The sequence below is a fragment of the Halichoerus grypus genome, chromosome 2 (assembly GCF_964656455.1).
Source record: "Halichoerus grypus chromosome 2, mHalGry1.hap1.1, whole genome shotgun sequence".
NCBI lineage: Eukaryota > Metazoa > Chordata > Mammalia > Carnivora > Phocidae > Halichoerus > Halichoerus grypus.
The window spans coordinates 69263-84100 of record NC_135713.1 but is presented as its reverse complement, the minus strand read 5'-3'; the positions used below and the strand labels follow the sequence as shown (position 1 = coordinate 84100).

At 50.8% G+C, this 14838-nt stretch overlaps 1 protein-coding gene across 15 annotated transcripts in view; it reads right to left on the bottom strand.

Moving 5' to 3' along the window:
* PLEKHG4B (pleckstrin homology and RhoGEF domain containing G4B) overlaps positions 1–14838 on the bottom strand; it is an 80022-nt gene that overhangs the window by 25980 nt on the left and 39204 nt on the right. For all 15 annotated transcript variants that reach the window (XR_013445453.1, XM_036078427.2, XM_036078428.2 and 12 more), the window contains 3 exons: positions 10012–10203; positions 9332–9455; positions 5124–5217 (listed from right to left, as the gene is read on the bottom strand). Coding sequence is in view for 14 of the 15 variants with exons in the window: in XM_036078427.2 (XP_035934320.2) it covers positions 5124–5217; positions 9332–9455; positions 10012–10203 (410 nt within the window). In the remaining variant the exon portion in view is untranslated. The remainder of the gene's footprint in view (positions 1–5123; positions 5218–9331; positions 9456–10011; positions 10204–14838) is intronic.

Here is a 14838-nt window from a genome sequence, read left to right as displayed (position 1 = left end):
ATATGGAATTCTCTAAATTTTGACAGAACTTATAGTCATGGAACCACCATCACAGTCAAGATATATACAACAGTTTAGCATCCCCCAATTTCCTCATGCTCCTTTGCCAAGCCCACCAGCCTCTGGCAACTACTGATCTGTTTTCTCTGTCCATAAATTTGCCTTTTTCGGATATCATACACATGGACTTACCCAGTACTGGCTTCTTTCACTGAGCACAGTGCATTCATGATTTACCCATGCTATGGGGGTGGTTCCTAGATCATCCCTTCCTATTGCTGAGGAGAAGCATGCCGGCACTACAACTCATTCACCCACTCACCAGCTAGAGGACACCTGGGTTGTTTCCAGTTTGTGGCAACCATAAACAAAGCCACTATAAACTCTATGTAGACGTAAGTTTTCATTTCTCTTGGGTAAATATCTAGCAGTAGGATTGCTGGGTCACATGGTAAGTGCATTCTAACGTCTGAAGAAACTGGAGTGGTTGTGCCATTCTGCATTTCCATGAGCAATACCAAGCCCTTGCTATCGTCAAGTTTTGTTGTGTTATCTCATTTTGGTTACAAGTTGTATTTCTCCAATGACTACTGATGTTGAACATATGTTTATGTGCTTCTCTGCCATTCATTTATCTTTTTTTGGTCAAGTGTGTTCAAATCTTTGCTGGTATTTCATTGGGTTGTTTGTCTTATTGCTGAGTTTTGGGATTTTGTATATTCCAGATACAGGTCCTTTATCAGATCTGTGTTTTGCACACATTTTCTCCCAACTCCTGGCTTGTTTTTTCATTTTAGTGACAGTGGCTTTTGAGGGAAAGTTTTCAATTTTGATGAAGTCCACCTTGTCATGGTTTTCTTTTATAGATCATGGTGCTGGTGTCATAGCGAAGAAATCTTTGTCTGACCAAGGTCATGAAGATTTTCTCCTGTTTCCTTCTGGTGGTTTTGCAGTCTTAGTTTGTGCATGCAGGTCTGGGACCACTTGTAATTTTTGTATATAGTATGAGGTATGTGTGCCCTGTTGGGGTTCCAACCCTGTTGGTTTTGGGGGTTTTTTTTGACATGTTTTATGACTTTAAACAAGCCTCCTTGATTTCTGTTTGCTAGAATACATTGAGGCCAGATCATTCAGCAATGAAATTATTTTATTTACCTAGTGCTTGCTTCTTCACTCGTATTTTCTAAAGCTTTACTTTTTAAGTTTCTTGTAGTGATAAACAGATTTTAGGCTTTTTGTAATCCCCAATGTTGATCCCCTATTTTGACTGGATAGGCCTCAGAAATAACTGATACTTTATTTGTATTAATCGTATATATTTACATTTTTGTTATGTGGCTTCTTGTGGATGATCTTCCATAAATATTCATTTAATGAATAAGCCATAGAAAAACACAAAGAAAAAACATTCTTGCTTTTTTATTTGAGTCATTTTCTATTTCTCTCACCCAGTTTAGGTAAAATTTTCAGTTATCATGAATTAAAACTACACAGTTTTGCAATGTTTTATATTTCTCATATATTCCTACTTGAGTGGTTTTTTTACTATTAGGATTTGTTGCTATTGCTAAGAAGATGGATGTTAATTTTCAGACGAGTGAGAACACAGTTTGTACCTTAGGATGAGTGTCCACATCAGTGTGTAGAAGTTATGTGCTGTGGGTGGGGTAGGGATGAGTAATTCTTAGCATTTTCTTCCACCAAGAAATGAAAAAATAATTTCCTTTTTGAAATGGAAAGCTTCTTATCTGAACTTTAATAATTTAATAAATTTGAAGTATAGTCACTTGAGATAGTTATGAGAGTTCTACTTTTTGCCCTCTATGAAAAAATTTAACTACTTCTGCATATTCCTCAGAAATAAAACTGAAAATGGAAACATGACCCTTAAATTCAGCTTATTTCCACTCCTCTCACTGGGATTACAGACCCTGCTGTTGCCTGAGCCAAAGCCTGGTGGGAGGCCACCACCTGAAGGAGCAGCAGTGAGGCCTCATGGCAGTCTGAACGCCAACATCCAGATGACGGAACAGAGTGGATTTCCTGAAGTTCCTTCGAAGACTCACTTGTGCTAAAAACTTACGATGCAGCAGGTGTTTCTCCTGCTTCTGCTCTGGGAGAAGTGTGGGTAGAGAGGGACCATCTTACTCAGGGCTCATTCTACCGCTGCGGGACCCAAGTGGCACAGGACTTAAGGGAAGCCTCAACAAACAGAAGTGCTGGGAAGGGGTGTTCTTACAAAGAAAAAAGGTACGTGGTTCTGGTCGACGGCTGAGGGGCTCTCGGGCCATATGTGGGGCCTGCCTGGGTCTCACCCACAGTGGCCCGAGTGGTGGCTAAGCGTGTGCATCAACAAGGAGGGCTCAGTCATCTCTCTTTGAGGCCGGACACTTAATTTTCAAGTTTTTACTGGATGCCAAAGAAGCAGAAGCCACTGCAGTCCTCTGGCTTCAGGAAATTCCTGCAAAGCACGCACACATGCATCAGTGTCCTCCGGGTTGTATGAGCAAACAGGGTTATGGCAACATGCACACAGCACAGCGCAGTGAGGGAGCCCACGGGCAGCTGCATGCTCCGCCTTCTTCCTCGTGCCCAAGTAACCTCCCACGAGGCCAGTGCCACCACGCTGGGCGTGTGTCAGGGAGTGGAGGTGGTGATACCCGTCCATGCCAGCCCCACTCTGGGCACCGGGCCTCACCGTGTGCCTGCGTGGGTGTCTGCCGACGTTCCTGCCCTGCAGTCTGCACCTCGCTACTCAGTCAGGGTCCCAGAGTGACAATGCGCTCTCAGAGTTCCTCGAGCCCCTTACCGGGAAAGGTCCCCAGTGAGCCTCCATGGGACTCACAGGGCTCTGGCCACCTGCTGGCCTGGGAGGGTGTCGTCCTGGGTTCTGCAGCAAGTCACTGGGTTCCCTGCTTCCCCTGAAAACAAATTTCAAGCCCTCCTCATTCAGCAATGACAAAAGTGATTGGCATGAACACCATTTGCCAGGGGGGCAAAGGGTCTGAGGAGGGGGGAGCCCAGGGAGCCTGCAGATGGGGGTTGAGAAGCAGGACCGCTCCCCCAGAGGCCACCCCCAGGGCTGAAGGTGGAAGAAACTGGGAGGAGAGCAGAGCAGCAGGGAGGCCGAGGAGGAGGGATGCTCCTGCACGCATGCTCTGTGGTGCGCAGCGCGGGCCCAGCGCTCTGGAGCATCTGGAGGTGCGGACGGAGCGGGCGGGCCGACTGGGCCACACACCCTCCTCGTGACGGTAAGCTGTTCCCAACGGGTACATGAAGCAGGCAGAATGGTTTCTAGGAATCTGGTCACAAGTTCTGGTTGCAGCCTCAAAATCATTTCAGCAACAGCAACAATTACATTTGGTTTTGAAGGCAGATATAAAGAAAAATTGTTTTTCTCCCATGTTTTCACAAGTTGCTATTTATAGGGTGCTGAGATGACTGGTGTGAGGTGACCACATTAAACAGTTGCTCCTGAGGAATGTGCGTCTGAAACACAAACAAACCTCATCCTCCTGTCCACTGTGGATACTGGGACCAGGCCTCCACATTTAACACCTTCCTCCTGTGAATTCACAGGACTCTGAGGAAATCCTGAGGTCACCGATGCCGCTGTCCTCCTTTGAGCAGAGCTTCCTTCAAAATCTTTTTGAAAAGCAGTCATCCTCCTACTTTCCCAGAAGGCTTCCAGTAACTTCCCAGTCTTTGCTGGTCTATAAAATTGCATGTGGTTAGGAAAAACCAGAATCGCAAAGGAATTTCGAAGCCCACACAGAATATGAGCATCAAACTGGATGACATCCTGGTTGCTGATTGTTGAGCCCGACAGCTGGTTGAGAGCAGGGAAATGAGCAATAAGGGATTCATGTGCCTCCGAGGTGGTTCGTGGAATCGGAGTTTTGGCACGTCAAACCTGTCGGTCCGTGTCAGAGGCGCTAACTCGGGCTTTGAAGGTATGTACCGTGAATGCTTCTGCTGAAAGCCCATTTCTCCCTCTGAAACGCAGACTTCACCACTGAGTTCGGCTCTGAGAGCCCACTCTTGCCGGGACAGCACATCTGGGTCGGCCCTTCCCCTCGGGAATCTGCACCTTCACCTCTGTGTCGGACAGGAGCCGCACCCCCGCCAGGCACCCTGACCAGGACGCCTACTCCTGCTGACCTGGCCCACTTCTGCCTGGCCTCCCCCAGCCCCGGCCCCACTCACAGCCTGCCTGCTGGGGGCTCTTCTCTCCTTTCCCCACACACTGTTCTCCAGCTTCTTGAGTGCATCCAGATGTGCCCCAACCTCCACCACTGAGTCCTTCCTTGAAAGAACTTGCATTTGGCGTCCCTAAACTTAGGAACCGGGATACAACGGTGATTGGTGTCTGGCACCTTTAGCAGAGACCAAACAGAGGGAACAGGTTTTCACTGAGGGAGAAGGTGGGACCCCAGACTCCAGCACAGCACTTGACACATGAGGGGCCCCATATACACCTGTCTGAGGGAGCGCGAATGTTCTCAGGCTCCCACCTGGCCCTGGGTCCCTGGAGCACCCCAATGGTGACTTTCTCCCTGTTCCAGGGACTCCCCATTTCCCTCCTGATTTTACTCATGACCCAAAATCCAGGATCAGGTCTTCCTGGGGCGACTGCAAACCTGCCAGACAACCTCCCTTGACCTCGCCCCAGAGGTATGGTAGCTACCGTACCTGCCCCAAGGTACAGGCCCTCCTCCCCACAGCGTCCACACCTCCGTCCCTGACTGAGAAGGTGCGGCGTGTAGCCCTGCACGCTGATTTAGTCAGACGCTAGATAAGGACTGCTGTGGAGGGAAGGGGTCATGCCCATATGGGCTGGTCCTGGCTGACTCTGCCTTTAAGGTCTGCAGTGGCGACCCAGGAGATGGGCAGGAAGCTCTTTCCCGGTGACTGGGTCCGACCACGGGGGAGCACATTGTTGATGGACGCAGGAGCAGGCTCTTCTTCTGCTACTCTCCATGTCCACACTCAGGACCCCCACCTCATCCTGAGATTGATTCACAGTGGGGGTGAGTCCAGGCATGGCTGCCCTCAGCTGCTCCTGGGTCACGAGGGGCCCTGAGATGCTCAGTGTCCTGAGGACAGGAGTCACCCTGACTCACCTGCAGTGCTGCCAGAGCCTGGAAGAGAGCAGGGGCAGCTGGACCCTTGCGAGCATCCACCAGGATGACCAGCCCCAGCTCCCGCACCTCCTTCCTGGGGAGAGAGACCGACAGTGTTAACCACGGCAGGTAAGATCTCTTCCATGACAGGCTTCTTCGTCTCTCGGTGAGACGCACCCTTGCCCAGATGCCCTTGGCTCCACAAATTCTTGACACATATCAATCTTCTGGTTCCTGAGGGCCCGAGCTGCTTACCAGGTGCAGACAGGGCAGGTGGGTTCACTGTGGTGATCAGTCCTGTCTGATGGCGTCTCCAGGCAAAGGGAGCAGGCTGCGTGCTTGCATTTGCTGCGGCTGCTTTCTCCTACACCGCCCATCACAGAGCAGAGGCCCTGGAGCTTTCTTGTGCTAGGTCGCTTGTTCCAGCTGTAATACCATGTGGAATTCTACTCTGATGGAGTGGACAAGAGCCAGACGTGGCCGGCTGATCTCAGGACTGCAGCTCCAGGCCAGTCATTGGGTTTACCACATTTCCAGAGCTAAAGTGGGACAGCAGAACATCCTCTAAAGGTGAAAATACGGTCAGGTGCTTGTCACGCCCCTGCATAAAAGCTCTGTCCCTACTGTGATCACGACTGTAAGCTTCAGTTCTAAATAGGACAGAACAATAAGCTAAGGCAGGGTGATGCATCCAACCCCACCTTCTGGGAGTGGCTCATACTCTACCTCAGCCACATGTGTGGGTGCTGTCTTGAACAGATACGCACGCTCACCCTGGCCCGCTTGCACAAAGCGGGGAGAGCCGCATGTTGCACCAAAGCCACATCCTAGCCAAAAGGGCGAGTGTGCACCACAGTCAGGGTGTGTTCAATTTCGGGTGTGACTGCTAAGGAATGCTTCTGAAGGCGGGGGTGTGTGTCTCGGGGAAGCTAGAGTAGTAAGGGCAGAGTAGAGCGTGGTGTTCTGGTGTCAAAGCCGGACGCAGAAAAGGTGAGGCTGGGAGAATGCCCCGTCTCACTCCCTCCCTCAGCTGCCCAGCTCTGCATCCAGGCTTCCTCTGCCACGGAAGCCGCTTTGTGACCTGTGTGTCTTGAAGCGCTGGAGTCCACGTGTCTGGGAGCAGTCCCGGGCAGTGCTTCAGGAGCTGGGCATGATACTCCACTTCCTCCAAGCGTCCTGCGTCCCTCCTGGGCCCCAGTGACCTCCCTCTTCTGACACCCCCACTCCTGGTCTCTCTTCACCCCTGGTCTCCCGTGGTCTCCCTGAATTTGCGTCTCAAGGTCTGCTTCTGGCCTCAGAGGCAGGACCGGTCTCACTGCCACACTGGCTGGTTCGGCATGGGAAATAACCCCTGGCAGCTCCAGACCCACACGTCCTCCTCCACTTATCTCATCCACTTAGTGGCTTTGCTGAAGGGGATGGCCGCAGAGTGAACAACGCAGCCCCTCGCTGGGGGCTGCTTCCCAAGTTCAGAGACTGCTGGACCCTCCACTTGGGCTGGCTGAGAGGGATCCAATGACTCGAGTTCAGCTAGTATAGGATTAGATGGGAGAAAACGCCCTCAGGCCACCCAGCATGAACCACCCCCCCCACCCCCAGGCCAAACTTGCTTCTCTCCGCCTGCCTCCTGTGGTGGATGGAGTTGGCTGGCTCCCCCTGTCGGGCTCCAGTGGGGCCCCTGGCAATGTGCACATCTGCCCTAGACACCCTGCGCCTGCATTTCTGCAGAAGTCTCACACCACGTCCCTGCGTCACCCTGGCTTCACCACCGGAGGTTCACGTGGCCTTCAGGCCCGGGGCACCCACTGCCTGCACCGGGTCTTTAGTCCTCACTCCTGCCTCCTGACTCAGAAAGAGACTGGCTGCTCTGGGGCTCCATGTGTGCTCTTCCTTCTGCTCAGAATGTCCTTCCCTTCTTGTCTGCAAATACTCACCGTCCTCAAGGACACAGACCACATCCGGAGATCCACCCCCCGCCACCCCGGCCGAGGCTGCAGCTCCCTCCCAGCATTGTGGGTTTGTCTTACGCTGGAAGATGCAACAGTTTGGGTTCCCATGTGTGTCCCTTTGAGGGTGGGAGCCATCGCCTGTTCTTTTTGTACTCTCATGCAAGTGGTGGATGGATGGATGGATTCCTTCATTGCAGAGGAGGCTGGATGGATGACAGCCAAGATCCATTCTGATGTTAAGATTCTGTGTATGGGAGAGTTTGATGGGAGTCCATTTACAAGGCACACTCCCAGGAACACATGGCCCCCGTAATACAGCTGCAGTAACCGAAAACCAGACACTGCTGGGCACTCTCCCTAGTAATTAATGCTGACACCTTGGGGACTTCATTCTGATAGCTCAAGGCCTGCGTCACATCCCACAAGGTAGGGGGAGATTTCAGTTTCTCAAGGTGCAATAATCAATCAGGATGCTAACAAAATTACAATGGTTGTGAGGAAACAATCAGCTAAACCAGAAGGCTCCACCATCGGTTACCCTAAGTGCTTTAGGGGTGATTTTCTCAACAGAGGCTTTCCACTGGAGCTTCCCAAGCTGGTGAAGATGCCTGCCCTGGGAGGGGAGTGGGGCTGTCTGAATTTTCTGTGGAAAAGGCAGAAGGCTACAGATTCAGGGGCAAGTCTTGGCCCTGCCAACCCCACAGGTACCCTAACTCATACTGTTGGTGTTTCGTTGTGGAATGGAGAGGACAGCAGAAGGGTATAAACTCCAAAAACTACAGAAGGCTTTGTCCTTGTCAACCAGGATTGCTCTCCATTACTGTCCTGAGTTAATTCTGGAGGCTCCCATAAAAGAAAGCTTTTGGCAAATAGAAAATGCCATTATCTTAGTGCTTTGGTGTTTACTTGAGGCTTACAAAGTATAAGCTAATGCGAGGATGAATCTGTATTTTTTTTTTCAGGGTATTTCTTTATATTTTGAAATCTGTGCTGAAAGATAAGTTTGAAATCCCAGGCTCACCCAAAGGCAGTAAAACCAGTGCCCTCAGATAATTGGAAACCTTGCTCTGGGAAAGGGGTGTCAGGTAGCATTCTTTCTTTTCCTGCCTAATTGTTCCCACACTGAATCTCCTTCTGCTATTGCAGAAGAAATTCCAACAGAAAGTTCATGCACCATAGAGAGCATGAGGCATCACATAACATGTTGCCACGTGAGCTCATATCACATGATGTGCATCTTGTCACTGAGTGAGAGAACATCACGGGATGTACCACAAAGATGATGCTCTGGACTTCAGTCTACGGACTTTACACAGATTATTTCTAATCTCTCTGACACACCTTCCAGACGGCTGCTACAATCCCAGGTTATGGGAGGACACGGGCTTACGGAGGTACACCATCTACCCGCCAGTAAGGGTACAGCCGGGATCTGGAGCCAGGCTGTCTGACTTTGGAACTGAGCTCGGCAGCTGGGCAATGCTCCCTCCCCTAGGGGCTGTCTCCACCCAGAACCTCAGGGACTCTTGGTCTGGTGGCCATACGGGCCGTCCAAAGCATGCCTGCATCTGATGGGATCAAGCAGTATGAAATAACACTTTAACCGTCCTTGACTCCTGCTCTCCTGTTTCTGTCCTCGGTCCATGAGGAGATCTGAAGCCATGCCCTGGTGCACATCTGCTCCACACCTTGTCATCATGCAGGGTCCAGGTGGTGTGGCTTCCTGGAATTCCATGTCAGAGAGGATAGGCCTCTCTTAAGGAGCTGGCATGCTTTCTTCCTGGCACGCAGCATTGCCGAGCTGAACGTAAGGCTCACTTACGTAACGTAAGACTGAATCAGTCTTTGCTGCTTCTGGGTACCAGGTACTACTCATTTGTATGAGTTCTTGACCCACTTATTCTAAATATTCTGTTTATATCAGTTAGGTCTTTATCCAGAAAGAGGTGGAGTATAAAAGATACACATACATAACGCTTAGAGCATTAACCAATGCAAAGCAACACAAAACTCAAGGTAGAGTATGTGTCAGAGCCTTGATTCGGTGGGGAGAGGTCAGGGTGAGCAGGAGGAGAGGAATGCATGCAGGACAGCTGACGGACCTGGAAAAGACAGCAGGAGCCTGAGGGGCAGGTGGGAGCCTGCTGCCCATGCCACCGGGGGACCCCGAGGTTGCAGACAGAGACCCTCGCACAAGACACAAGCTTGTACAGGTTTATCCCCAAAGGTCTGGAAGGTAGGAACCTGGCTCTGTCCCACCTGGGAATGCCGTAGAAGTACTGCAACAGTTGGGTCAGCTCGATGCTGGAGGTGTGTTTGCTGGACCAGAGCGGGCCCCTCGTGCAGACCTGCACCACTGCTCTTCCCTGGTGGTCTCGGGTCCCTGAAGAAACAGAGGGCATCGTGAGGGGGCAGCCCCAGTGGGGACATGCATGGCTTCAAGCTTGAGAAATACTGAGCTAGGGTCTGCAAACTGTTGAGGTGTTGGCTTAGATGTGAGATCTGCCAGGAGAGGAGGGGCTGGTTCTCACCTGGGCAGGAGAGCTATGCTCAGCTAAAAGGGCGATGGCACTGCTGTGGCCTGAATGTTTGTGTTCCCCCCAAATCCTTATGTTGAAACCTAACCCCCAGTGTGGGGATACTAGGAGGTGGGCCTTTGGGAGGTGCTTACGTTATGAGGGTGGAGCCCCATGAATGGGATTCATGGTTCTTACGAAAGACCCCAGATTGTTCCCTCACTCTTTCCACCATGTGAGGACGCAGTAAAAAGGTGTCAACTATGAACCAGGAAGAGGGGCCCTCACTAGAACCTGACTGTACTGGCACTTTGATCTTGGACTACCAGCTTCCAGAACAGAGAAATACATGTCTGTTGTCTAGAAGGTATCCAGTCCCTGGTATTTTGTTATACCTGCCCAGAGTAAGACGGCCATGCTCACCTGGGAGGGTGATGACCCCGGACTGCAGGAGCTCCTGGCTGACCTCCAGCCCCTGCCTGGGCATCTGATTGGGCATGTCTCCTGTGCTGGGTGGCCGTCCTCCTCCCTCGGGGCACAGTGGCTCAGCAAGCACATCTGGAATCTGGCCAGGATCATGCCCTCGGAAGGTGCTGCTGTCTATGTCAACACCAGCTAGACAAGAGAAAGAGACCTGGTCAAAGACGAAGGGTTTCTCTGGTTTGAAGGCAGCTACTCAGCTGGCCACACACACAAGGAGAAAACCATGAGTGAAAATACTGGGTCCCATGAGAACTTGTCCCATTTCTGGTGGAAAACATCAGCGTGTCACACCTGCCCTGACAGGTGCATTCCTGAGCAGCATGAATAAACACATAAAAACTGAACATTCCAGTTGCACCAAGAGTGCTCACTTCTTAAACACCCTTCAGGGAGAAAATTTTTATACTGAATAATGTCATCCTAATTTATTTTCTCACACAGATTTCCCAAAAAGTGTCACAAAAATATATCCACAAGGGGTGAGAGCACCCTGAGGGCAGGCAGCATCATAGTTGGGCGTGCCTCCCCCTCCTGCATCACCCAGAGAAGGGGGACCAGGCTCGCCTGCATCACCCGAGACGGGGGTCCTGGACCTCCTGCATCACCCAGAGAAGGGGGACCTGGACCTCCTGCATCACCCAGAGAAGGGGGACCTGGACCTCCTGCATCACCCAGAGAAGGGGGACCTGGACCTCCTGCATCACCCAGAGAGGGGGAAGCGGGCTCTCCTGCATCACCCAGAGAAGGGGGACCTGGATCTCCTGTATCACCCTGAAGGGGAGGGCTCATGTTCATGCACCAGCTTGGAGGAGACAGCAGTGGCTGAGGCTTGTGGGCTTGCTCCTCAGCCCTTTCTTCTACACTGCACTTCACAGGGGATGAACCATACCACAGACAGAGCAAGCCGATTCAAGCCCCAGCCTTGCAACCCCCAGGGCCTGTGCTGCCCCACTGAGGGGAGAGATGGTCTTGGCCAGAGCTAGTTGGCACCTAAGACCCTGTGGGGCACCCTGAACCAATCCGGACTTTGCTTTCCTGTCCCTTAGTCTCTTCCTGAACTTCTTACAGTGCTAATGTCTTATAACTCTCTTAACAGCTCTCATTCTAGCTCTCATTCTAGCTAGACCAGAAAAACCCACAGCATTCTTTATATATATATTTAAAAAAAAACAACTTTGGGGTGCCTCAGTCAGTTAAGCATCTGATTCTTGATCTCAGCTCAGATCTTGATCTCAGGGTCATGAGTTCAAGTCCCACTTTGGGCTCCACATTGGGTGTGGAGCCTACTTTTAATTTAAAAAATAAAATAAAACAACTTTATTAGGTATATTTTATGTATAATAAAACTCACTCATTTCAAGGGTATAATTAAGAGGATTTTAGCAACTTTACCAAGCGGTACAACCATCACCATAGGTCAGTTTTAGAACATTTCTATCCCTCCAGAAAGACCCCTCCTACCCCTGGCAACCACCTGTGTGCTTTCTGTCCTGGATCATTCATACAAATGGAATCAGACTATGGGGTCTCTTGCGTCTGACTTCTTTTACTCAGCACAACTGCTTTTGAGATTCACCCCGACTTCTCCTGCGTCAGAGTGTCATTCCTTCCGTGGGTCTCACCCCACTGTGTGGTGGACCACATTTTGTCTGTCCCTTTACCAGCTGATTGGTTACAACTGCATAGTATCCTTGAGAATGAATTTTTCATGTATGTTCAAATATTTTCTAGAATACGTCAGCACCATTGGTAAAATTTTGGGGTTCCCAAGTGTTCTAATGTTTTAATTCTACACTGACCTCAAGCTTCCTCACATGTATGGGGGGAGCAAACAACACATTCATGTGCTCTTTTCTTATTAGAAGTCTTCCTAGTTGAGGAGGTCATTCATGTGGGCTTTTCCTGAATTCAGCTTGCAGACTGTGGGACAGTGAAAGGAGAGGTCTGAGGTCCTGGGGGCTACGGTATTAAAATGGCTAGGAATAAAAGCAGTACCCTCATGTGGCTAATCAAGAAACAGGTGCTCATTTGCCACTGGCTGAATATGATATTCTTGAAATAAACTGAAATGTCACATTTAGTGTTTTGAAATTAGGTTGATTTTACATTCAAAGAAGAGAAAAAACAAAGTCTCAGGAGCTGGAGCAAACTGGAACAGAGGAAAGCAAGTTCGAACAGAAAAGAAGGAGCTGGAACAGAGGAGAACCAGACGGAACAGGAGGAGTAGCTGGAACAGAGGAGAACCAGGTAGAACAGGAGGAGTAGCTGGAACAGAGGAGGAGCACCTGGAACAGAGGAGAACCAGAGGGAACAGGAGGAGTAGCTGGACCAGAGGAGGAGCACCTGGAACAGAGGAGAACCAGACAGAACAGGAGGAGTAGCTGGAACAGAGAAGGAGCACCTGGAACAGAGGAGAACCAGACAGAACAGGAGCATCTGGAACAGAGGAAGAGCAGCTGGAACAGGAGGAGTAGCTGGGCCAGAGGAGGAGCACCTGGAACAGAGGAGAACCAGGTAGAACAGGAGTGGCAGCTGGAACAGAGGAGGAGCACCTGGAACAGAGGAGAACCAGACAGAACAGGAGCATCTGGAACAGAGGAAGAGCACCTGGGACAGGAGAAGTAGCTGGAACAGAGGAGGAGCACCTGGAACAGAGGAGAACCAGACAGAACAGGAGCATCTGGAACAAAGGAAGAGCACCTGGGACAGGAGAAGTAGCTGGAACAGAGAAGGAGCACCTGGAACAGAGGAGAACCAGACAGAACAGGAGCATCTGGAACAGAGGAAGAGCACCTGGGACAGGAGAAGTAGCTGGAACAGAGGAGGAGCACCTGGAACAGAGGAGAACCAGGTAGAACAGGAAGAGTAGCTGGAACAGAGGAGCACCTGGAACAGAGGAGAACCAGACAGAACAGCAGCATCTGGAACAGAGGAAGAGTGGCTGGAATAGAGGAGCACCTGGAACAGGAGAGGAGAACCAGGTAGAACAGGAGTGGCAGCTGGAACAGAGAAACAATGTTTGTGCTGTGGACGAGTGAGTGTACTAATTGTTACTTGTTTAACTTAGGTCTCAGCAGGATGTTCCAGCTGAGGCATTTTCCTATGTTGATGAGGACATGAGTTCTAGGGCCACACCACAAACTGCACTCCAGGGACAAGTGTGTGTCCAGGCAGCAAGGATGGAGGAGAATGCCTGTACTAACAAGCCACTGGCTACTCACTGGGTGACCAATCATCGAGGCCCTTCTGCCCAGGCCTCTGGTGTCACCACCCAGCTTCTCGTGGGTGGAAGCAGTGTCTTCTTATCCACAGGCTCTGTCCTTCTTCCACGGCTCTGGACAATCCACAGGAGGGGACAGGTGGAGGAAGGGAAAGAGTGCTCTCAGGAAGGGAACTCCCCACTTCAGGCGAGGGAGACGAGCCTTCTCTCCCCACCAGCCCTCAGTGCTAACTCATGCGTAGTCTCTGGAGCTGAGTAGGCAGAGCCCACTGGGGACTGCAGAGAAAGGGCTGCTTGAGAACGCCACGTCTCTGACAAGACTGGCATCCGCAGGGGGTGCTCCGTGACACACAGGGAGCCAGCGGGCCAAACCTGGCTTCCACTTGGCAACACTGGTTTGTATGAGCCAAACCCACTGCCTTTATGACTGCCAGGGATCCTGCTTGCAGTCGAACATATGTATCCCATGCCGCCACTCTGCCCAGGGACGCTGTGCCTGAATGTCCACGGACGGCATCTGCACAGGTGGCACTTCTCTGTAGAGACACGTACTTAAGGCTGTCCCCTCGCTGAGATGAGCTGCAGACATGAGTTTTCACATCCAGCGTGTGTGTGACTGTGGTTTAGGCCCTGGAAACAATGTTCAGGGAGTTGTTGCTGTGTTTTAATTTTAAATGAACTGCAGGGAGGCAGTAGAATGTTCTTAAAAAGTGCTAACCCTAAGCCAATAATTTTATTATAAAACGTTTTGTGGTAAGTCGGTGTGTGCTCTATGCTGTACGGACCCTGTCAGAATTTCAGACAGGAGCAGGCACCCTCATTTCAGAAGCAGCAGGCCCACCCAGAGGTATGAGCAAGTCCCTCCTTGGGCCAGGTGGGCGGGCCAGATGTTGCCCAGGTGAGGAAGCCACAGTTTCTTCACTGTGTCGGATGCTGGGGCTAGCCTGCCTTCTGAGGGTTCCTGTTCTTCACTTCCTCCAAAATCACTGCCTTTGTTCTTCACAGAACATTTCTTTATTCAAAAATGGGAAATATTTGACCTAAGAAATATGCTGTCATTCCTTCCTTTTCATTCTTAATGTCCTGCAAACACTCTTCAAACAATCATGTTTTCCCTCCTGAGCAATATGGGAGACACTTCCAGTAGGCAGGACGTAGTTCAGCACATTTTGCAGGCTGCTGAGGTGTAACTCAGGCGCTGGTGTTATTAACCCTGAGCATAGCATCCAACTTACCCACAGGAAAGGAGTATTAATGCAATGTGGCGGGGTGAGTGGTGACCCCAAAAGGACAGGTCTACCCAGAACCTGTGAATATCACCTTCCTTGGAAAAGGGTCTTTGCAGATGTGAGTACTGAAGTGTACAGTGGACGCTGAATCCAAAGATAGGTGTTCTTGTAAGAGAAAGGAAGGGAAGGTTCGACACACAGAGAGACATGGGGAGGAGATGTTTGGAAGGGGGGAGCCCCGTGCAGCTGGAAGGACCCTCCCCTAGAGCTTCTGAAGCACAGCCCTGCCAATGCCTTGATGTCATACTTCTAGGTCAT